Source organism: Theropithecus gelada, chromosome 11, assembly GCF_003255815.1.
Source record: "Theropithecus gelada isolate Dixy chromosome 11, Tgel_1.0, whole genome shotgun sequence".
Taxonomy (NCBI): Eukaryota; Metazoa; Chordata; class Mammalia; order Primates; family Cercopithecidae; genus Theropithecus; species Theropithecus gelada.
In genome coordinates, this window is record NC_037679.1 from 7,234,001 (window position 1) to 7,258,404 (window position 24,404).

The following is a 24,404-nucleotide window of genomic DNA, read 5'->3' on the forward strand; positions in this document are numbered from 1 at the left end:
GTCTTCAGGTATTAACTCTGATGTCTGGAGAGTTCTTGCACTGACCAGGGTCAGTCAGGCACTCCGTTTTCTCTGGCCTTTCCTCCTCTTCCATTTCATTACCCCTTGAAAAAATAGGAACAGCAGCAGTTAATCAATACAGATCCACTATGAGGTGGAGGGGCAGAAAATGAGCCAGCAAAAACCTTTTTCTAGATTGAATTTAAGAAACCTGGGAGTCATGAAAATTAGGTGTATAGGAAACACGGAGTGCGAGAGAGAGAATATGTGATTTTTTTTTAAAAAAACTTTTTCTCATTTGATCTTCTGATATATTCTGATACATTGAAAAGAGGAAGAATTTCTTTGAAAGGATACAGGACATGGAGACAATTATGGAAAAAAGAGAGAAGGAAAGCAATTTCAGCTAGGCTCCCCTCCTCAGCACCACTGTCCCTAGGCTCTTTTAGACTTTGTGCTAAGGACCACTTTGTATAGAGCCCTGTCTTGTATATTGTGAAAAAGTTGAATTCCTTTAGGAATTTATAGTTTAATGAGGAAACTAGAATTCTTACATAAGGCACATAAATAAAAACAAGCAAGTGTGCATTAACCAAGTGGAATCTACTTATATAATGAAATGATAGCCCCTGATTGAATTAATCAGGGAAAACTTTATGGAGAAGGTAGATTTCAAGACACTGAACTCTTTATTTAAGTAAGATGCTTAGAACAGTAGCAGGCACATCATAAATACTCAATACATGTATCATTAATTAATTAAAAATGAATTGGTGTCTGCTGTGTCAATCAGGATGATGGTCACTAGGGATACATCAGTGAAAAAGTCTGACACAATCTTTGTTCTTATGTTACTTATTAGTATATTAGTAAAGCTAGACTTTTTAAACTAATATTTGTTATAATTGTGATATAGGTTATGAATCAGAAAGTGCTAGAATGAAGAAACTGAGGAAGGAGGGTATGGAGGTCTGAGTTTAGGAATAGTGACCAGATTAGGAATGCAGAGTCCTAGTTGAGTTTGCAGAAACCACAGACCTGGCTTTTACTGCATCTCTCTTCTCTGCTGGCAGAGTACCATGCCAATACTGAATTCTTTAACATGCACTTGAGCATTGATCCTGAAACCTTGGTAGAATGGTCTGTGGACCCAGATTGTCAGATTAGGGGAAGAGAGAAGAAAGCCTGCTAAACAATCCAAGTGAGATACACAGAGTTATAAAATGAAGAAGATATTTTTAGAGAGGGAAAGAGGGGAAAAAACGGTCAGCCTAGGATTTAACTTGGGTCTAAGAGCAGCAGAGCCCTTCCACCTTCTGATCCTGAGCCGTGAGGCCCTCTGAATCTAGTGATGGCCATAACTCACTGCTATAAGAGAAAGACCCTCTTTTATGGAGGCACGGACTATAGATAAGCTAATTTCTGAAGGACCCAGCTGATAGGCATAGTGTATCCAGGGAAATATCCCACCTGCAAATCCCCATAACATCACAGCAGCATATCACTAGGGATTGAGAGTGATAGAAACTGAAATTCTATGGAGGCAAGGAGGCAAAACAGAAAACTCAAAATAGAGCTGAGAGGTCCCAGCTGAAGGAGAAGCTCAAATTCAGAAGTCGCCTGCCCAGAGCTGAGTTTGATGGACTCTAGTTCTCCTAGGGAGAAAACATAGAAATGTTTTTGTTTTTTTTCCCCTGAGGGTTTGTGGGCCACATGGGAAAGTGAGATTGAGCTGTCTAAAATCCATAGAGGTCACAGCTTTGTCATTCCCCGAACTCAGCAAAGCTAATCATCTCTTGAGGTAGAAAAATGGCCAGGAATCGGATATCCTGAGCTCAAAAACGAAGAACTCTGGGATGCTGGGCTGATGCTGTACCAAATCCTAATTCCCTTTCCAGCCTAGGAATGGCTTCAGCCAGCAAAACTATGCTACCTTTAGTAGCCATAAACATTGGCATATTCTAACCCTGGAAAGGACCTCAGTCAGTCATCTGCTCTGGCCCTCTGTCTCCAAATAGCCAGCCATTACAAATGTATGTTTATCCTTTTTGTTTTTTTTTTTTAAGAGATGGAACGGGATCAACTGGGTGCGGTGGCTCACGCCTGTAATCCCAGGACTTTGGGAGGCCGAGGCAGGCAGATCACCTGAGGTCGGGAGTTCGAGACCAGCCTGACCAACATGGAGAAACCCTGTCTCTACTAAAAATACAAAATTAGCTGGGCGTGGTGGCACATGCCTGTAATCCCAGCCACTTGGGAGACTGAGGCAGGAGAATCGCCTGAACCCGGGAGGCAGAGGTTGTGGTGAGTCAAGGTCACACCATTACGCTCCAGCCTGGGCAACAAAAGTGAAACTGTCTCAAAAAAAAAAAAAAAAGAGAGAAATGGGAAGAGATCTTTTTATGTTGCCCAGGCTGGACTTGAACTCCTGGCTCAAGCAATCCTCTTGCCTCAGCCTCTCAAGTAGCTGAGACCACAGACCACGTGCCCCCACACCTGGCCTTTTCTATTTTTAAAGGTTCGCGCGAACAGAGATTCTTTTACCTCTCTGGCTTGCTATTCTAGGGTTTATAATTTTTACTTATGATATCCATTAGAAAGTGCAATTCATCTCTAACAAATGTTTATTCCTCATATATTTTAAAAAATCTTATGAAAGTTAAGACAGAAAGAAATTATTTAGTGTCAGCTTTCAAAAAAGTCATGCTCAAGTCATTTATTAGATTTTTTTCTGTCTAGTCTCATAGAGACCCATCACCCACAGTTCTTCTTTCTAAAACCTCTTCCCAATATGCCGTAATTGGAGACTCCAAACTACGTGCTTATGATGTTCTCCAGAGCCCCTCCTGACTATACCCAGAATACCTATTGGATGGTGCCTGTAATCTTATCCTTCGTCTTGCTTCTAATAAGTCAGACAGCTGCCATAGAGGTTTATTTAGGGCAACATGGAACAGCCAAGGAGACTCTGGCCAGGACTGGCTTGGGGCCAGACTAGGCTGGTCAGATTGGCTGGGAGAGCTCAAAGAATTACTGGGGCTCCTTAGTATAAACTATTTGTGTACCCCAAAGTTTGTGATTTTTAGGGAACTAGGGGTTTGAGGCGCAGGTACCAGGTGCACAAAGAACATCCTAAAATTTGGTTTCTAGGAAGACACTCAGATATTCAATTTGGAGACAGGATGAATGACTTCTGGAAGTTGGTGGGGTTGAGGTAAGAAGAAGGCAGAGGGAGAAGATAATTTCCTTATTGTGAGATTTTTCTTATGCGCAACTGATTTGGATAGTCCCTGTCCACCGTCTGTTGTTTGCTTTTGTACTGAAAACCTTTGAGTCATTTGTCTCTCTTAACTCTGGGTATACCAACAGGATTGCATTAAGTTAGAGTTTTTGCAGGAACATTTACTCAGCTTGGGAGCAAGAAACAATGTTCCAACCTATACATTTCAGAACAGTTTTTTCCCTTATTTCCTAAAATTACAAGTTCATACTCCAGAACTCCAGGTATCCAGAAGAGAATCCCATAGGCCTTGTGACAGGCTGGAAAACAAACTTTAGTTTCATATCTATTCCGATCTTATTGAGCTGACTTTATTCGTCTTTCCTAAAGCATTGATGACTTTGTGTTGACTTTTGACCTTGTTCCTTTCACACACATAGGCTATTTCTCAAGCTACTGAAAAGCCCCTCTCTTCACAGATTTTTTGGTTTTGATGCCTTCCACTTAAGGGTGTGAACTTAGGCTTCTAGACTTCATGGGGCTTTGCCTTAGTGATGTCATAAGTGAGCTTTGACATCAATGCTCACCAATGACTTCTTGTTGACAAGTCCAACCTTTCAGGCCTTACCTTAGACTAGTTATCAGAAGCATTTGGCACTGTTCCCACTTCTTGAAACTGTCCCCTTTTGACTTCTGAGACATTGCTAAGTCCTGGTTCTTTTGTATTTCCTGCTGCCCCTTATTAGTTTTCATCATGGAACCTCCCTTCCCCTTCCTGTTCCTTCAATGTTGGTTTTCCTCAGGGTTCCATTCCTTGCCTTTTTCCCTTATAATTCTACATATTCTCTTGAGATAGTCTCTTCTGTGTTCACATGGATGCTCCATAAGGACTTCAAACTCAACATATCCAAATATGAATGTATCACCCCCACCCTAACCTGCCCAAACCAAAACCTGCCTCTGCTGAGTTAATGGTACCACACTTTTACCCTTTGTCTAAATCAATCACGGGACATTTTCTCCCTCTCTGACCCTTAAAATGTAATCACATTGCCAACTGGATATAAGTCCTATTGCTTCTGTTTCCTAGATGTCTTCTATCCAGTATTTGTTTTGTCCCAAATGCTACTGTTCCAGTCCAGGTCTTCACATTTCTTATCTAGGATGCCAGGTAGCCTCCTAACGCTAGAAATCCCTCTCTCAAGCTGTCTTTCACGCTGCTGCCAGAGTTATCCTTCTGAGATGCAGATCTCATCATGTCCCTCTGCCCGCTAAATTCTTCAGGGATTCTTCGTTGTCTGCAACTTTTCTTTTTGGAGGGGGTCACAGACCCCTTTAAGAATCAAATGAAAGCTGTGGACCTTCTCTCAAAAGAAATGTCCATGCCCGCAGAACTTTTCATACAGTTTCGTGGGGTTCCTGGATTCCCCGAAACCCATCACCCATGGATCTCCAATTAAACCCTGGCCTGTAGAATACAACTCAAACTTCTCATGGCACATAGGTGCCTGCCCACCTGTAGAGCTTCATCTCTCACCACTTCCTAGTTTATATTCTTTATAATACCAAATTACCTATGGTTGTTTTTTGACCCTCACCTTTATTTGTGCTATTCCCTCTGCCAAGAACACTCTCCCTCAAATTCTCCACCTGACAGAAAAATTTTAGAGGAAATTGTCCTTTAGGTCCCATGACAAATGTTGTCTTTTCTGTATAACCTTCTCTGACTTCCTTCTGGCAGGCTTAGATACTCTTTGTCCCTCTTTCCACTGTACTTTGTATCTCTCTCCCTCTGTCTGTCTTTTTTGAGAGATGGGGTCTCACCATGTTGCCCAGACTAGATTAACTCCTGGGCTCAAGTGATCCTCCTGCCTCAGCCTCCCAAGTAGCTGGGACTACAGGCATGCACCATTGTGCTTGGCTCATGTCTTTTATAGGGACCAATAGACCATATTGTAATTCTCCACATGTCTTGAGGACCATTACCAAGTCCTTTATCTTGGTATTCCCAGATTCTGTGTTGGTCATTGCTGTACCCCCAGTGCCTAGCACAGTGCCTGGAACATGATAGGTGTTCAGTTAATATTTGTTAAGTGAACAAATGAACCTTCAATTTGGAGCTAATAGCCATGTAATACCAACCTGCAAAAAAAGAAACATTTTGATCTTTTTTATTCCATCCTATTCCTGATAGCTTTGGATTATTCAAAAGTTTGTGATGGTTTTTAGTTTGGTGCTGCAGGTTTTCCCGATTACTAGCTCTCTTGGTGCTTGCTGGTATATTACATTTCTCTAGGCAGGGTTAAGGACAACATGAACAGATTTTAGATTGAAACAAAAATATGTAGTAGAATATCTAAGAGAAGGTGGCTAAAATGATTCACAAGAAGTTGACCCATCATGGCTGTAAGATTCCCTGTGCATCACCATGTGCTCCTCCTCACATTCCATGGTAGGAAAGGAATGTCTCCCGTCTGTCACCAATAAGGCCATGCTTAGCACAGGATCAGTGCATTGTTCCTAATATGAAACACACATACGGGACACCTGCTGTGTGTTGTGTGTTGGGAAGGGCTAGTTTTTTCACAGTGCTCCTGGAAGAGAGTTCTTTTCACTGAAAAGCTACTAGGAGAGGGATAATACTCATCTGTGAAAAAGGGAAAAGGATTGCCTCTGTATTTTAGTCCTAAGCTTTTGTTTTGTTTTGTTTGAATTTTATTTATTTATTTATTTTACAGATGGAGTCTTGCTATGTTGCCCAGGCTGGTCTCGAACTCCTAGGCTCAAGCGATCTTCCCAGCTGACCTCCCAAGTACTGGGATTACAGGCAGGAGTTACCGTGCCCAGTCCTAGTCCTAAGTTTTTCTTCCAGTAGAAGCAGAGAGAGAATGATTTACAGCATACTTTTTGAGTTCCCCATAAACATCTTATATACAGGGCCACAGGAAGAGACTAACAAATATTCGTTGACTAATTGAGGAAATGCCAGGAGAAGGCAGTGAGAGAATAGAGTCCCCACCAATTCTTCCTGCACACTTGGTCACAGCCTCTTCTGGCAATGTGGGAACTAGTGAATCACAACTGTGTGGCACACATTGGAACATACACCAACTCAAGTGACACAAAAAAGGGGTATATTTGTGTGTGTGTGTGTGTGTGTGTGTGTGTAGACTGAGAGAATCAGCTGTCCAGTAACAGATATACTTGTGAACTTGTGAATAGACTGTGACTTGCCAGGTTACTGAACCATATAGAGTCATGTCCTTGTTCTTAAATGCCTACTAAAAGCTGATGTCTCGATATAGTGCAGAAAGCAAGGAAAAACCTAGTACAGCCATTGAGATTAGTAGGACAAACCTTAGAGGCTGATAGTGTTAACTTAGGCATTTGAGAACTTGAATTCTAATCTGAACTTTCTAAAAGTACTAGCTTTGTGCCCCTTGACCTTTTTGAGTTTCAGTTTCCAAATCTTTAAAATGGAGACAATTCCAGGATTGTGGACAGGATTAAATGAGACGATGTTTGACAAGCTCTTGGCAGTGTCTAGCCCACAATACACATTCAGGAAAATGCTTTATTCTAGTTGTTATTATTTCCCAGATGGTCCTATCAAGGAAAGGTCTTGGGAAAGGCAGGATTTTTGGGGGGCTTGAGGAGCAATGAATGCAGATTATCTGAAGCTCCGGTAACATTGACTGCAGTAATTGGGAATGGGGAGGTCAGAAGACTTTGATGAGAGGATTATTCTAGATTCAGAGAAAAGACTAAATAAAGTACTGATTCATTTTTTTTAGCCAAATGTAATATATGTGGATTCCGGGGCACCTTTTCTTAGGAGCAACCCCTCCATGACTTCTTTTGTCCCTCCTTTCAGGTATGAATGCTGCTGTCAGGGCTGTGGTTCGAGTTGGTATTTTCACCGGTGCCCGTGTCTTCTTTGTCCATGAGGTTAGTTCTGTACTTTGTTCTTCATCATTCTTTCTCTGCCCTCTTCTAAATCTGCCTTCTATCCCCTTCCCACGTTCTGTGTCCTTACCTCCCAGTTAGTTACATTGCTATGTTTGATTTTCCTTGGCTCCCTATCTCCATGAGTCACTCTTTCCTACTTTTGACTCAATAGGGATGGTGGGACCCGGGCATCTACAAACTGGGTCTTCATGTTGCCTGTTCAATTTAAAGGAAAAAGTAACTCTCAGTTCTTCTTTCATCTCCCTCAAAACAGAGAAAGAAATGGAAATGGGTAGTATTTACAGCAAATTTAGTATATCCAGGGGAAGAGCCCCAGGAGGGAAGAGCCTTGCTGTATTTCTGTAGTTTGCATAACTTCCTGAGGTTCTCACTCTTCTTTTGCACCCTTCTCCCAGTACTCTCTCATGCTTTACCCACTCTTCTTTTTATAAGGTCCACCCGCTTTCTTCTATCAGATTGTATAGTCTCTTAGAGCAAGTCACATTTCTTTCCTTCCCTCCCACCAACTTCCCCTTCTCCTTTTCTCCATGGTTATCAAGACCATCTGTTATCATTGGTCCCCTGTGAAGCAGGTTGGAGGAGATAGGATGAGCCAAAATTAAGAATTAAGATTATTCGGAAGGATATCCACATCCCGATATTTAAAGAATGGGAGAAACTAGAAGAGAGTATTGCAAAAGTTGACGTCTCCTTCTTTGGACTGTGTTAAATATAGTCTCACGAGCATCCAGGACTCACTAGTGGGAGGAGGTGGCTTGACTCTCAGAGAACCTCTTCCCAGGGATCCTGTCTTAATCCTGGGAATTTAGGGAGAAGCCTATCAAGGGCTTAACAGTTATAATATGTCCCACAGGGTTATCAAGGCCTGGTGGATGGTGGAGATAACATCAAGGAAGCCACCTGGGAGAGCGTTTCGATGATGCTTCAGCTGGTATGTTGTTCCAGAGAACTCCCTGTCCCATATTTGCTCTGTCCTTGTTTCATCCCACTCTGGTTTGGGCTCATGGTCTCCCAAATTCCCTGTCATGTGGTTTCATGGGAAGGAATTCAGTGACAAGAGAGGGACCCTATTTGCCCTTTACTCTTAGCATTTGAAAATATCACCCTGGTTTCCTGGGGCAGGGAGAGGGTGGAGGAGTGATCACAGGATGCTTTGCTCTTTATGGAAAGGTCATAAACAAGACTATGGGGACTGACACATAAGCAGGTCTTACTCTAGGGTCACGGGGAAGGTCTGGCCCTGAAAATAACCTTACCAGAGGACTGGAGCCAGAGCCAGAAGTGGAGCTGAAATTTGCCAGTCCTCATGTGATGGAGATGAGGTGACCTGAAACCAGACCACTTAAAGGACGAAGGAACTGAGACAGACTTTTAGAGTCTCAAAAAAATCCTAAGAGTATCCTGAGGATTTCCACAGTCCTTTATGCTACTTGCTCCATGTTGTGTTAGGCTTCTCATGTGTATCCACTGTGGGCTAGCCCACAGCGAGTGAGAGAAATACAATCATTTGCTGGTTTACTGAAAATTTGTAAATTACATTTGTATCCCCCTTTTTTCAGCTCAGTTCCCTAAAAATCCATGGGCAAAAATTTAATATGCAGTATCTAGTGAAGGCTCTACCTAGGTGCTAGGTAATGGTGCCTGCCATAAAGTGGTCTGAGAATGAACCAGAATTCTCCACCAGTATCCCAAAGTCATGGCTGTACAGGAGGGCATAAGATATGAAAACCTAATCAGGGATAGAAAGCCTTAATTTCCCAGGGACTTACAGGTACCTCTCTTGGGGTATCTGTAAGGCTTTCTTTACCCAGAGCTATTTTTCCTGTGAATACCTGGATGTTGCAGCTTCTGCTACTGGCACCATGGATTGCAAGGAGCTGAGGGGGAAGGATTGGCAGTACCTGGGTACAGTTAGAAATCTCAGTGTAGAGAGAGGAAAAATACTACAAAACACATTGGGATGAACTCCTAATAATAATTTAATGTCAGGCCATTAGGGAGAATTTCTAAAGACTGAAGTCACTGCTTCTAAGATGTGAAAGCTAGAGATTATTTGAGAAGCCAACAGATATGTGTGTATTCACTTTTTCTCTTTAGGATAGTCATAGATGACAAAGCCTTCAATGAAATGGGTTCTTAGCAGTCTTCTAAGATGTATAGCAAAATATGAGAATGACCCTATGATGCCTCAGCCAGCATCATTTCCCTTTACTTTGGAAAGGACAGATCACTCTTAAGGATGTCAAGGAACTTTCTAGGGACTCACACAGTTATGTTAAGCCATCACAGCGTTGGAATAGGGGATATCTCAGCATGTTGAGCCCTGTCTCTGGAGAGCTGACTTCTACCTGTTCCAAAGGGAGGCACGGTGATTGGAAGTGCCCGGTGCAAGGACTTTCGGGAACGAGAAGGACGACTCCGAGCTGCCTACAACCTGGTGAAGCGTGGAATCACCAATCTCTGTGTCATTGGGGGTGATGGCAGCCTCACTGGGGCTGACACCTTCCGTTCTGAGTGGAGTGACTTGTTGGGTGACCTCCAGAAAGCAGGTAAGAGATTTTTCACAACAGTATTGCTTATTTGTGTCGGTATGTGCACGCGTGTACACACACACACATCACCCCTGCCCCCCTTTTACCTCCCATTGGAGAAAAATGTTACCCAGACACAAATAGGCAGTCTTTGCCCCCTTTTTCTGGTATTGTCTACAATTCCTTTTGGCTAGAGTTTCTTCTCTCTCTAGATATCTCCTCTTTAGGCATGCCAGGTACCTCACCCAGTGGCTCCTGGTTTGCTTCTCATTGTCAGGTAAGATCACAGATGAGGAGGCTACGAAGTCCAGCTACCTGAACATTGTGGGCCTGGTTGGGTCAATTGACAATGACTTCTGTGGCACCGATATGACCATTGGCACTGACTCTGCCCTGCACCGGATCATAGAAATTGTAGATGCCATCACTACCACTGCCCAGAGGTAAGGGGACTTGGGAGGTAGGCAGTGTAAGAAGATGGCAGCTAGGACAGGCTAAAGGGCTAGAGGCTGCTGAAGACTGAGGTGTTTGAGCTATGGTGACTATAATGACCAGTTTTCTGGGGCTAGAACACTATTTTTAACTAAAAATTATCTAGAGCACTGAAATTGCACTGCTCCCTTAATGATATATGATTTGCCTTTTGCCACTGTCTGGCCCACTGTCCAAATATACAGCTCTGAGGTCTTTCATATCTTTGGGCTAAATGGTTATTCTTCAGACTGGACAAATCTAGGGAGCCCAGACATGAGCTACACTTTCCAACCATATCATAGAAAGTATAAGTGCTGCTATGACCACCATGGCTCAGAGATAAGAGGACCTGGAGGGAGGCAATGTAGGATGGGAGGATAGAAGGGTAATCAATCGCTTACCCCAGGGTAATCCTAGAGGATTCCAGTTAGTCTAGTCCTCCCTTCACTTCTTATCCTTTTCTCTCCTTTCCTTCCCTGACCCGGTTCCTCTCTGGAACAGAACCTCTGTATAGATACCTTTTACTGCTGTGTTTTCTCAGGCCTGGGAAGGATACCTTGTGGCTAAAGTATTTCCCCTAGGTCTTCCTGGTCTCAGGAAGTCTGCTAGAAGGCCTGGCAGCATACATGTATCTCCCAGAGAGGGTAACTGGCCTAGATGTGGGTGGTGGCTTGATCTTGGCCATACGGTCTCTTGGACTGTGTCCTATGTGTATCTCTTGCAGCCACCAGAGGACATTTGTGTTAGAAGTGATGGGCCGCCACTGTGGGTAAGATCCTCATTCTGACACATTTATTCCATGGACCTAGCAACAGCCCTTTCCTTTTCCCCAGGTAGTCCAGTGAGGTCTCTCAGTAGCAGCAGATCTGGAGGTGCACATGCTCCTTGTGGTGTGGTTCCCTTTCCTGCCTCCATCCCCCTCCATTACATCCCCACACATGCATGTGTGTACATGCTCAGGCACATGCTTGGTATAAAGAGTGGGCAGTGCTCTGAGGCTGGAAGCCACTGTGGCAGGTGAACATAAGTGGAAGGTGTCCATTAGAGACAGAATCTCATTGAGGGGCCCTGGTGCTCTTACACTTGCCCCAAGAATAAAATGGAGGCTCTCCAGACCTTTTATCAACTATGAAAACTACGAGAACTTGTTGGGTATGGATGAGGCTATTTGTAGAATACAACTTCTAGCAGGATGCTTCTGGCTCTCATCTCAGATACCTGGCCCTTGTCACCTCTCTGTCCTGTGGGGCCGACTGGGTTTTTATTCCTGAATGTCCACCAGATGACGACTGGGAGGAGCACCTTTGTCGCCGACTCAGCGAGGTACTGGCACTTTATTTTGCCCTTAAGAAATCCCTCACCCTGTTCCACTGATGATCTGTTTCCTACCCATCAGCTTCATTCCATTGATCATTTTACCCTTTGTTCTCAACCAGACAAGGACTCGTGGTTCTCGTCTCAACATCATCATTGTGGCTGAGGGTGCAATTGACAGGAATGGAAAACCAATCACCTCAGAAGACATCAAGAATGTTCGTATGAATGAAACCAGATAGGCCTTAGACTCCATAGCCCATTCCCTTCTGGCTTCTGAGTCTCCTGACACTGCTTCTCCCCTTGGTCCTTCTGCACATCACTCCCTGGGTCCCTGCCCCTGGTTGCCTCCCACAAAGAACCATTACAAGACAAGAGGCTGAGCTGTCCACGGTTCACCCAAGTCTCTGCTTGTTTTCTTCCTTTGACTCTGCGTAACCCTCGCTCTGTCCCTCTCTTGGTCCCTTCAGCTGGTGGTAAAGCGTCTGGGATATGACACCCGGGTTACTGTCTTGGGGCATGTGCAGAGGGGTGGGACGCCATCGGCCTTTGACAGAATTCTGGTAAGTCACTGGGCTCTGTGGCCTTCATGCCTTAAAACCCTCAACCTTGTAGTCCTTCCTCCTCAGGGCTGCACTTTACCAGATAGGGACTTACACTACTGGTCGTGTTGCCTCTCCACCAGCCTTTGGGCTGCATTGGCCACTGACCCATTCCCATACACTTGAGGGTCCTCTTCTGTTACAAAAATGATGAGAGACTTTGCCTTCCTAATGGTGAGGAGCAATATCTTTTTGTTTTGTTTTGTTTCATATATTTTTAATAAGAATTTTGAAATAATGGTAGATTCACATTCAATTGTACAGAATAATACAGAGATAGTCCCACATACCCTTTGCCCAGTTTCCTTCAATGGGAACATCTTGCAAAACTGTAGTACAATATCATCACCAGTATATTGACATTGATATTGTCAAGCTACAGAACATTTCTATTACCACAGGATGTCTCATGTTGTCCTTTTACAGCCACATGTACTTTACCCCCACCCATCCCTCCTCATTCTTAACCTCTGGCAACCACTAATCTGTCTCTTTGTCTGTAATTTTTAATCTCATGTATATTATATAAATGGAATTGCATAATATGCAACCCTTTAGGATTTTTTTTTTCCACTCAGCATAATTCTCTAGATATTTATCAAAGGTGTTGTTTGTTTCTATAGTTTGCAGTTTTCTGCAGAGCAGTACTCCATGGAGTGGACGTATTACAGTTTGTTTAATCATTCAGACATTTGAGTTGTTTTCAATTTTTGGCTATTAGGGATAAAGCAACTATGAACATTTGTGTACAGCTTTTTGTGTGAACTTAAATTTTCATTTCTGCAGAGTAATTGCCCAGGAGTTCAATTGGGTTGTATGGTAGTTTTTTTGTTTCTTAAAAAAATTTTTTTTTTCAAAGATACTGCCCAACTGTTTCTAGAATAGCTGTACCATTTTAATTTCTGTCAGCAATTTATGAACGACCTGTTTTGTTTGCATCCTTATCAGCATTTGGGGGTTGTCACTTTTTTATTTTTAATTTTTTTTAAATTTTAGCCATTCTGATAGGTATATAGTGGTATTTCTTTTCTTTTCTTTTTTTTTTGGAAATGGAGTCTTGCTCTGTTCCCCAGGCTGGAGTGCAGTGGCATGGTCTCAGCTCACTGCAACCTCCACCTCCTGGGTTCAAGGGATTCTCCTGCCTCAGCCTCCCAAGTAGCTGGGATTGCAGGTGCCTGCCACCACACCTGGCTAATTTTTTAAATTTTTAGTAGAGATGGGGTTTCACCATGTTGGCCAGGAGGTCTTGAACTCCTGACCTTGTGATCTGCCTGCCTCGGCCTCCCAAAACATTGGGATTACAGGCATGAGCCACCGGGACCAGTCTTTTTTTTTTTGTTTAGAGATGGAGTCTTGCTCTCTCACCCAGACTAGAGTGCAGCGGCACAATCTTGGCTCACTGCAATCTCCACCTCCCAGGTTCAAGGGATTCTCCTAGCTCAGCCTCCTGAGTAGCTGGGATTACAGGCACACACCACCATACCTGGCTAACTTTTTGTATTTTTAATAGAGACGGGGTTCCACCATGTTGGCCAGGCTGGTCTTGAATTCCTGACCTCAGGTGATCTGCCTGCCTCGGCCTCCCAAAATGCTGGAATTACGGGCATGTAATCCCAACCTTAGACACTCAGTTTAAACCCTCTTATCCTATTTTCATTGGAAGAGCAAAGCAATCTCCTACCTTGTTTTGTCAACAACAAGGGAACATTATTAAGCCCCAGTAATCCTGTTGGTTACTGTAGTGGGCATGTTTCTCTAGAACTAAGTAGAATCCTTGAGGTTCTGATGGCAAGAATACAGAGTCATCAAGCTTTAGATGAAATCTGTTTGGGGAGGTAAAGCCCAGTAAGTTCTTTGCTGCAGTTCTTAATTGTGAGACTCAATCTTGTGATTTGGAAAAGGCCTCAAGTATCCTGACTCTCTAGGCTGAGCCAAGATGAGGCAGCCTGAGCCAGACTGTCTTTGTTCTCTGGACTCCTGCAGGGCAGCAGAATGGGTGTGGAAGCAGTGATGGCACTTTTGGAGGGGACCCCAGATACCCCAGCCTGTGTAGTGAGCCTCTCTGGTAACCAGGCTGTGCGCCTGCCCCTCATGGAATGTGTCCAGGTGGTAAGTACTGATCCTAAACCCCTTTCTTAACAGTCTCAAGCCCCTGCCTTGGAGTTCATGGGGCATGAGACCAACATCTAAGGCCACTGGTGTAGGAGCAGGTGGAAAGGCAAGATGGTATAGTAAGAGACATACGGGGAAAGAACACAGTGGGTTTTGCATAGGAGCTCTTAACTAAGCTTCAGTGTTCCCATCAGTAAAATGTTCCTAAGGAAGGTGGGAGATTCTACATCCTCCTTAGTAATGAAACCCAGTATCTCATAATATACAACCTCAAACATTTTTATCATGTCTTTATTGGAAGAAGAATGCAATATTCCTCCTAACTTTATTAAGAGCAGGAGAATATTATTAAATTCTAGCTGGGTAGTTTTTGTCTCTGATTTCTATCTTGAACATGTTTCTCTGAACCAACATGAGGTTACTAATGCTCACGTTGAGGGTTATTGTAAGGATTGGAGATAAGCTATATTAGCATGTGATGCAGTACCTAGCAGATGTTGAGTGCTCAGGAAATGGTGGCCTTTATTATGAAGGCATCACTCCTTTGATACCACAGAGTGAACATGGTGGCTGGGAGGCTGGGAGCGAGAGCTAGGGTATCTGGCCTGGTTCTGAGGGCTGGTCTAAATGCTCCCCTTCTTCTGGCCTCCTCCTCTCTGAGACCCATGAGTCCCAGTGACCTGCAGCCTTGCTTGGAAATGTATCTGTGAAAGCTCCAAAGCGAAGGCACTGGCCCACAGAGCTGAAATCAGTAGTTGAGAAGCACACAGCAGGGATCAGTCCTTCTTCCTAACTTGGTTACCTGTAGGATCTTCATTTACTCATGACTTTAGAGGCTGCTTTAAGGCTGGGGACCTGGGTGTGGAATGGAAGATACTATTTATCTGTGAGCATTCTTCCACTCTACCCATACTTCTAATAAACAGAGCATAGTTCTGAGCACAGTGGCTCACACCTGTAATCCCAGCACTTTGGGAGGTCAAGGCAGGCAGATCACAAGGTCAGGAGATCGAGACCATCCTGGCTAACATGGTGAAAAATACCAAAAAAAATTAGCTGGGTGTGGTGGCACACTCCTATAATCCCAGCCTCTCAGGAGGCTGAGGCAGGAGAATCGCTTGAACCCAGGAGGCAGGGGGTTGCAGTGAGCCAAGATCGCGCCACTGCACTTCAGCCTGGGCGACAGAGCAAGACTCCGTCTCAAAAAAATAAAAATTAAAATAAAATAAACAGAGCATAGAATCAGTTCTTTTCTTTTGCTGCTCATTACTCAGAAAACTCAGGAAAAAACAAAAATACTTCTGTGAAAGTTTGGGGGCATAGGAAAGGTGGGGTATAGAATGGGCAGGATGTAGTCACAATCCCAGAGATGGGCAGAGTTTGACTGTGGGATGGAAATCCAGCTGTGCAGAATTGTGACCCTGGAGTTGAAACTGTCACTGCTCCCCCCTCAGACTAAAGATGTGACCAAGGCCATGGAAGAGAAGAAATTTGATGAAGCCCTGAAGTTGAGAGGCCGGTGAGGAAATGACGGGAAGCTCACTAGCTACAGAAATCAGATGCCTGAAGTCAAAGATCTCCATGACTCCAGGCCCAGAACATAAGCTTCTGCTGCTTCCTTTTCTGATTCTCTCTGCAGCAAGTTCTTGCCCAAGAATGTTAGTTGTCAGGTGTCTGGAAGGATCAGTTCATCTCAGGGATGCGGTCCCTGGCATCAACCTTTTATAATCTGTTATTTCTATATGTGAGCCCCAGCTAGATGATAAGTTCCTTTAAGCAAGGGACAGTCTCTTGTGCCGAGCACAGTGCCTGGAGAAGAGTACTGAGCGAGTGTTGGATGAACTAGTGGCCCCTTTGCAGCCCCTGCCCTGTCCCTGCTCTGCCCCAGTTCTGTCCTCAGAGGTTTGCCCTATGGAACTTTCCTCTGGGAGCAAAACTTCAGACCAGGATCCCCATGGCTGCTGGCTGTGGGGAATGGCCTGAAGATACCTCTCTCTATTTGTACTTCCTACAGGAGCTTCATGAACAACTGGGAGGTATACAAGCTTCTAGCTCATGTCAGACCCCCGGTATCTAAGGTACTGGCAAGTTGACTTGCCCTCTCCCCTTTTGCTTCTCACTCCCCCGGTCTCTCTTCATAAAGTGCTACCACAGTTCATACAACGTAAACCTTGCCAACTTCTCTGCCCCACTCTGATCTTCAGTGCTGGGTCCCTGGCCCTATTATTATGATTTTCTCTTAACCACCCCAGATACCAGCCCCCTTTTTAGTGTGCCCTGGATATCTCTAACACAAGACCCATGCCCACTTCAGGACTGGCAAGATAGCATGCAAAGAATGGGAAAGAGGGCTTATGTACTTTTTCTCTGGGAATATCTAGGAATAATCACATCTAAGTGTATCTGAGCCACCTCTTCCATTGGAGTCGCGGTTGTCATTATTGAGTATATTATCAGAATTGTTTGGGTTGCTTATTAAACTTGCAAACTCCTGGGCCCCTCTCTCAGAGGAGATTCATATCTGGGTAGAGGCCAGGAATGTGCAGGTTTAACAGGCTCCCCCAGTGGATTCTGATGCAGGTGATCCAAGGATCACACTTTGGGAAGTGCTGCTCTGGAAGGTCTCTCATTGTATAATGTTGATATCTGAGATGGGGGACAGCAGCTTTGTTTATTGATCTGTGATCAAGAATTTTGCTTCCATAGTATGTGGTAGCAAGTTGTGCTGGCATTCCTTGGGAGAGGGGTGTGTGTTGTCTCAGGCAGATGTCCTGATCCCTGGATGACAAGGGTTCAGAGCTCTGCCTCCTTTACTGACCTCCTCCCTGTTCCCACACTGGGTTTCTGTCCTCCTTTTTCCCCTGCTTCCTCCTGTATAGAGTGGTTCGCACACAGTGGCTGTGATGAATGTGGGGGCTCCGGCTGCAGGCATGAATGCTGCTGTTCGCTCCACTGTGAGGATTGGACTTATCCAGGGCAACCGAGTGCTCGTTGTCCATGATGGTTTCGAGGGCCTGGCCAAGGGGCAGGTATGGAGACTAAAAGGAAGAAGGGCACATATTCTAGGACCCAGGAGCAGTGATAGGGAAGATAAGTGTAGCAAGAATGACCTGTCCATTCTCTTGGCTTCCTCTGTTCCTCACTACCTCTCTCCCCTCTCTCAGGGTCCAGGCAGAAGTAGATATTTAATGTTAGGGCAGTAGGAACAGGCAGGAATTACTGGAATGCACCATTGCAAACAACATGTCCTATTTAATTCTCTATCCCAAAGCTCAGCACAGTGCCTGGCATAGGTAGATGCTTAATATTGGTGAATGAGCAGTAAGGGTAGAAGAAGTTCAGTGCATGGGGAAAAGCTAATACCTGGTGTACCTCTTCCAACCAAGGGGGATCCAGGGGTGGGGTCAGAACTCAAGCAGTGGCACCAGTCCCACACAGGCCTCCTAGTGCTTTAGCTTTGAGCAGAGCTCTGTGGCTTTTCCCCACAGATAGAGGAAGCTGGCTGGAGCTATGTTGGGGGCTGGACTGGCCAAGGTGGCTCTAAACTTGGGACTAAAAGGTAAGTAGTACTGCAGAGGCACCTCCTCCCAGTGACCTCTTCAAGTTGCCCTTGGATTTGGGTGTCAATTCATTATGCCAGGGTCTGCTTCAACCACCCTGTTGTCTGGGTCCTCCACCCCCAACTTCACAGTTGCTGCCATGAGGGCAGACATGCCCATCTCAACATCTTTCAGCAGCTCTGGCAATTTAGAACTCCAGTGTGTATCCTTGGATAGGACTGAGAGGGTGGGCTAGGGAGTGGGGCACAGGTCAAGAAATTAAAAATAAAGTGCCTCTAACTCTAGCTTTTCTCTCCCTCAATTTTCCTGTCTCTTCCACAAATTCCCATTCCTGTCCCCCTCATCACTGGTCAACTAGGACTCTACCCAAGAAGAGCTTTGAACAGATCAGTGCCAATATAACTAAGTTTAACATTCAGGGCCTTGTCATCATTGGGGGCTTTGAGGTGAGTGCCCGCCACCGTGTCTCCCTCTCTCCCTCCCACTTCCTCTCCCTCCCCCCAATCCTGGCCTTGTGCTCTCTTCTTCTTAGGCTTACACAGGTGGCCTGGAACTGATGGAGGGCAGGAAGCAGTTTGATGAGCTCTGCATCCCATTTGTGGTCATTCCTGCTACAGTCTCCAACAACGTCCCTGGCTCAGACTTCAGCGTTGGGGCTGACACAGCACTCAATACTATCTGCACGGTGAGAGCCCACCACCACTTCCCATCCCTTTTGGCCAGGATTGTAATCCTTCAACTGAGTGTGGTCCTGAAAAGTGAGCTTCTCTTTGTACCAAACAAATCGGAATGTTTGAAAACGATTCTTTGGCTGGGTGTGGTGGCTCACACTTGTAATGCCAGCACTTTGGGAGGCTGAGGCAGGCAGATCACTTGGGGTCAGGAGTTCAAGAGCAGCCTGGCCAACATGGTGAAACCCCATCTCTACTAAAAATACAAAAATTAGCTGGGTGTGGTGGTAGGCACCTGTAATCCCAGCTACTTGGGAGGCTGAGGCAGGAAAATTGCTTGAACCTGGGAGGCAGAGGTTGCAGTGAGCAGAGATCGTGCCACTTTACTCCAGCCTGGGTGACAAAGTGTTCAGTTTCCTCACCTGGAAATGCACCAATACCCTGAATACCAAATGTTTTGTGTTTTCTTTCTGAGATCGTGCAGTCTAATTTTCTGAGCAGTAGAAAGGATAGGTACAGCTTCCTTCCCAGGAGAGACGTTCTGCAGTGTGGTTGGCAAATATGCCTGTTACCCTAAATGCAAGAACTTGCTCTAGGGGCCCTGCCAGCCTATAGAGAATATAGTTCCAGAGTTTAATTAGTGGCAAAGATTAAAGAGTGACAAGAATCAGGCCCCTGATCATGTCTTTCTAACTATAACGCATTGTCCTTGCAGACCTGTGACCGCATCAAGCAGTCAGCAGCTGGCACCAAGCGTCGGGTGTTTATCATTGAGACTATGGGTGGCTACTGTGGCTACCTGGCCACCATGGCTGGACTGGCAGCTGGGGCCGATGCTGCCTACATTTTTGAGGAGCCCTTCACCATTCGAGACCTGCAGGTAGCTGGCCACCCAGAGCCTGCTAGGTAGCTCTCCCCTGTCTCCAGACTGTTTCCACAGTGATCTAAACTATGAGAGCTCAAGTTGAGGACAGAGCTGATTGGTCTGTGGAATCCTGTGAAGACCAGAAAGAGCACTATGCAGGCATTCTCTGGTGTCACCTCACAGGCATGACCGCAGCTACTATTGTTGGAATGCTCATTTTGAATCAGGTGGCCTGGTGCTAAGCCCTTTGTGGGCATTTTTGCATTTTATCTTCACAATAGACATGCAAAGAAGATACTATCTCCATATAACGCAGAAAGGTTTAGAGAGGCTAAAAAACTTTTCTAAACTCCTAAGTGAGCAGATGGTTTAACTGATTGAGAAAGTCAGTGATCTTTTTACTATATCATGTCTCCCCTTCAGATTTCCCTTACTTTGAGACAGAGAGATGCTGTCTCAAAACAGAGACATAAAGTGTCAAAACTGACACTGGGACCACAAGTCAGCCCTCTGAGGCAAGGGGAACCAGAAAGGCTTGGAAAGGGAGACTGGAGAGGGTGAGGGGCTGAACACTGACAGTTACTGCAGCTATCCGTAGTGCTCCCTCTTCCAGTTCTGTCTCGTTTGGAGTCATTGTTTAAATTTTAGTCCACAATGAGGTTCTTAAAGGAATTAGGCCCAGTTGAGGCCCAGGATTGTAAACAACTCTCTTCCATGTCTCTCTTCCTTCCTGGAGAGGTGTGGTGTGGAAGAAGAGAGATTTATACCCAACCTTATCCACTCCCGATTAGGCTTAGGATTTACTCTTTCATTTTCAGGCAAATGTTGAACACCTGGTGCAAAAGATGAAAACAACTGTGAAAAGGGGCTTGGTGTTAAGGTACCTCATCCATGGTTCCTAAATGGAGAAGAAAAATAAGCTTTGGCTCAAACTCATAGAATGGCCAGGGTTGGGACACCCTGAGGAATCTGTAGATATAAAGGGAGGGGGCCAGCCTATCCCTTGAATCCTGGGAGGAGACAAAAATTGAAAGGAAAGAACAAAGGCAGAAAGGGGGGATGGAAAGCCAACCACAGAGTCACAGGCTTTTGGTGTCCACCTGGCAGGAATGAAAAGTGCAATGAGAACTATACCACTGACTTCATTTTCAACCTGTACTCTGAGGAGGGGAAGGGCATCTTCGACAGCAGGAAGAATGTGCTTGGTCACATGCAGCAGGTAGGGAAGACACCCTAGTCATGCCCTTCATCAGACAGCCGTACCTGCCAACAGCCACTGAGGCTTCCACTGGCCTTTTCCAGTCTTCTGGAGGAGCCTGTTAGTGCCATCATAGAGCATGGGCCTGCAGTCTCTTACAGTCATAGAATCAAAACATCTTTATCCTGGAAATGACTTAAGAGATTATATGGTCTATCCTTTTCATTTAGGGGAGGGTTTTCAACCTTGGCAGCTTTGCCTTTTGGGGCTAGATGATGATTTGTTATGGGTAGCTGTTCTATGCACTGTAGGACAGTTGCACAGCATCCCTGGTGTCTACCCACTAGATGCCAGTAGCACCTCCCTCTCACTCCCGATTGTAACAAAAATGTCTCCAAACATTCCCACTTTCCCACCTGCTTCCTCTTAATTCAAAGGAAATCTGTATGATATTTTGTATTATTCTGAGGTGCTACCAAGGGCAGCCAGATTGGGCCACAAAAAACACTTTTATGTCATCATTGACAGTGACCAACAAAAGCTGCTGCGCTAAAGAGGGGCAGGCAGCTGACCCTTTGGCCAATAAGACTAAAACAGGATCTGGCAGCTGTGGAGCTAAAAGAGGGGATTGTGGGGCCAATCATCTTCTTTAGTTATTCTTATATCTGATGCATGGCCAAATGTGCTGGGCCAGCCTGGCCTTGGATCCTGGCACTGCCTCAGGACACCCTTTCATAGTTTGATTTCTGGATTCCTGTTTTGGGCTGTAAACCTGGGGCCCATCTTTCCTCTTTCTCTGTGTGTTTCGATATCTCTGCCAGTTTATTAGAGTCCTTCCCTCTGTAATTTTTATGTTTCTTTCTCCAGGGTGGGAGCCCAACCCCATTTGATAGGAATTTTGCCACTAAGATGGGTGCCAAGGCTATGAACTGGATGTCTGGGAAAATCAAAGAGAGTTACCGTAATGGTAGGTGGGGTGAGAGACCGAGTGCCCTCTGTAGAGGCTGGTTCCCCAGTATAGAAGCTGATTGACCATCCCTTATTGCAGGGCGGATCTTCGCCAATACTCCAGACTCGGGCTGTGTTCTGGGGATGCGTAAGAGGGCTCTGCTCTTCCAACCAGTGACTGAGCTGCAGGGCCAGACAGATTTTGAGTGAGTACCTCTGCTTTCTGGAGTGGTTCTCTCCCTGGTAGTTTCAAGCTCTACTGTCCTCAACCTGTTCACTGTCTTTAATCCTTTTTTTTTAAGGAGTAACACCTGTATTCTTACCCATTTCCGATGTGATGCACATGTCCTAAATCTAACCTCTTCTGTCCAACTACTTTCTATAAACCTTTGGTAGAAGTTGATTAGGGTACTAAAAGATTATATCATCATCTACCTCATTCCTCTGTAGGCATCGAATCCCCAAGGAACAGTGGTGGCTGAAACTGAGGCCCATCCTCAAAATCCTAGCCAAGTACGAGATTGACTTGGACACTTCAGACCATGCCCACCTGGAGCACATCACCCGGAAGCGGTCTGGGGAAGGGGCTGTTTAAACCTCTCTGGAGTGAGGGGAACAGATTATCTGATCATGGTCAGCTCACCCCCTGATAAGTCCACATCTTCTCAGTGTTTTAGCTGTTTTTTTCATTAGGTTTCCTTTTATTCTGTACCTTGCAGCCATGATCAGTCCTGGCCAGGAGCTGGAGGGGGCAGTGGGTGGGAGCTCCTTTTAGGTAGAATTTAACATGACTTCTGCCCCAGCTTTATCTGTCACACAAGGCTGGGCACCTCTAGTGCTACTGCTAGATATCACTTGCTCAGTTAGAATTTTCCTAAAAATAAGCTTTATTTATTTCTTTGTGATAACAAAGAGTCTTGGTTCCTCTACTACTATTACTACAGTGACAAATTGTAATTACACTAATAAATGCCAACTGGTCACTGTGCTTTCGCTTCTCCTGTTATCATCTTCCCAAGTGGAATGTAATACTGTCAGCCCCATGTATCAGACACTTGCCTGATGAAGCAGTAAAGATGTTAAGGGTATCACAGGGGGTGGAGGAAGGGATTATCTCTAGTACACTACTTGCTGGCTGTCTGAAAAATTATCACTGCCAAACTCTAAAAACAGTTCTAAATAGTGACTGAGAATGTTTGTTGCTGGAGTCAGGGATTAAGGCAGCCAGATACTCTTTGCACAGTTCTTCAGTGGGAAGAGAAATTAACAATAAATATCAAGCACTGTGGTAGGCATTTCATCACTGAATCCTCAAAGTAGCTTTTGGAGGGCAATAGCGACAGCCTGACTTCAGAAAGGAGGACACTGGAGCTCAAGATGATTGATTACATAATGTCTCCTTCAATATTATTCAAGTAGAACTCAAAACTCAGTTCTGACTTCAAACCTCATCCTCATTCCCCATTCCTCTGCTTCCTTACCATGCCATATCAAATCCCCAGAGCCATAAGGCCTATGAAAATGAAGTGAAAGGGAAAGTGCAGGCATTCATTCAGAACATTTTAAATGCTAATTGCCATTGATTTATAGGTTCTCTTTCCTATCTTTAATCTTAGAGCTGTTTCCTTGAGAAAATGAAGAGGGAAAGATGGCTCAGGGGAAGCTAATCAGAGGGAAAATGTCACTCTGTAAAGACTAAAAAAATTAGGATGATGATACGATCTGGGGAAAAAAAAGGCATAGTGAAGACCACTTAAAAACAAAAAAACGAAAACCTGTGAAGGTGCATGCTATTTCCCCAGAGCTAAAAAGATAAGTGAAATTGTGTTTGAACTCTTAAGTGGAAGTAAAGCAGAAGTTATTAGCCACCAACCACGAGTGATTATGAAGTAACTGAGAAACAGGTGACATTTTTTCCCACATGGACAAAACTTTCTCTTTCCAGAATATTAAGTATCTATGATGAGAAATGAAATAGCATCTAAAGCAGTTTATAAATCTACCAGAATATTAGAATCACCTGAGGCCTTTGAACATACTCATGCCCAGGTCTATTTATTTTTCTGTAGCGATGGGGACTTCAGCTCCTCCCATCTCGGCCTCCTAAAGTGTGAGGATTACAGGCATAAGCCACTGCGGCCAGCCCTACTAGGTCTGCTTTGGACCAATTAAATTAATCTGTGGGGGTGGAGCCTGGGCCTTAGTATTTTTAAAATTTTTCCTAGGTGGTTCTAATTAACAACTAGACTTGAGAACCACTGACTAACGCAGTGGGATCTCATTCCTGGCTACATCTGAAGCACTCAAGCCCCCAGAGACCAGAAAATTCCAAAGAATTGGTATGAGGTGAAGTCTTGGCACCAGTGTTTTTAAAAAGCCTTCTTAGTAATTTTATGTGCAGCTGGAGTTGAGAACATAAAAGGAGTAATTCCAAATTTGGGGTGGGAGAAGGTATAAAGGAAGGGGAAGCTCTTCAGATACTCTGCCCAAGCCCTCCTGTTCACTCCAGCAATGCCCAGAATCACTGTTGCTAATGGGAGAAAGGTTGGGATGAAAAGTTACATTGAACAGCCAGGCAGTAAAAGAAGAACTTTTTCTAAGGGGGGTTGGAGAAAAGTAGGAAAAGTAGAAATTGCCAAACTTGCTTTTAGAACTATTTATTCTTCTTTTTTTTTTTAATGGTGTTTTTTAAACACCAGCATCAATAGGACAAAAGACATCTGTTTTCCAATTAGCTGTGTCAGTAGATTCCATTCATTGTTTGTAGTTCCCAATCAGCTTTAAAAAAAAGTTTTTCAAATTTGCATACAAGTCATCTAAAATCAATAACAACTTGATCTAGTTTAGAAACATGAAATGAAAGAGTATTGTTCACTAAAGCAGATCTCTTTTGGGTAGATGGACCATCACAAAAGAAGCTCTTACATGCTTTTCCCACTC

General features: G+C 44.6%; 1 protein-coding gene across 15 annotated transcripts in view; it reads left to right on the forward strand.

The window, feature by feature from the left end:
* The window catches only part of PFKM (phosphofructokinase, muscle), a 46,163-nt gene extending 23,711 nt beyond the window's left edge, over positions 1–22,452 (forward strand). For 10 of the 15 annotated variants that reach the window (XM_025402536.1, XM_025402539.1, XM_025402533.1 and 7 more), the window contains 21 exons: positions 7,095–7,168; positions 8,043–8,120; positions 9,549–9,738; positions 9,998–10,163; positions 10,919–10,963; positions 11,409–11,517; positions 11,631–11,726; positions 11,979–12,071; positions 14,094–14,219; positions 15,677–15,741; positions 16,237–16,300; positions 17,102–17,251; positions 17,711–17,781; positions 18,141–18,228; positions 18,315–18,467; positions 19,169–19,333; positions 20,137–20,198; positions 20,426–20,537; positions 21,384–21,483; positions 21,565–21,670; positions 21,915–22,452. In XM_025402536.1, the coding sequence (XP_025258321.1) occupies positions 7,095–7,168; positions 8,043–8,120; positions 9,549–9,738; positions 9,998–10,163; positions 10,919–10,963; positions 11,409–11,517; positions 11,631–11,726; positions 11,979–12,071; positions 14,094–14,219; positions 15,677–15,741; positions 16,237–16,300; positions 17,102–17,251; positions 17,711–17,781; positions 18,141–18,228; positions 18,315–18,467; positions 19,169–19,333; positions 20,137–20,198; positions 20,426–20,537; positions 21,384–21,483; positions 21,565–21,670; positions 21,915–22,059 (2,258 nt within the window). In that variant the 3' untranslated portion in view covers positions 22,060–22,452. Of the gene's footprint in view, positions 1–2,066; positions 2,305–7,094; positions 7,169–8,042; positions 8,121–9,548; positions 9,739–9,997; positions 10,164–10,918; positions 10,964–11,408; positions 11,518–11,630; positions 11,727–11,978; positions 12,072–14,093; positions 14,220–15,676; positions 15,742–16,236; positions 16,301–17,101; positions 17,252–17,710; positions 17,782–18,140; positions 18,229–18,314; positions 18,468–19,168; positions 19,334–20,136; positions 20,199–20,425; positions 20,538–21,383; positions 21,484–21,564; positions 21,671–21,914 lie in introns of all 15 variants that reach the window. The other 5 variants (XM_025402546.1, XM_025402545.1, XM_025402541.1 and 2 more) reach the window with 4 other exon arrangements.
* Positions 22,453–24,404: the final 1,952 nt, after the last annotated feature.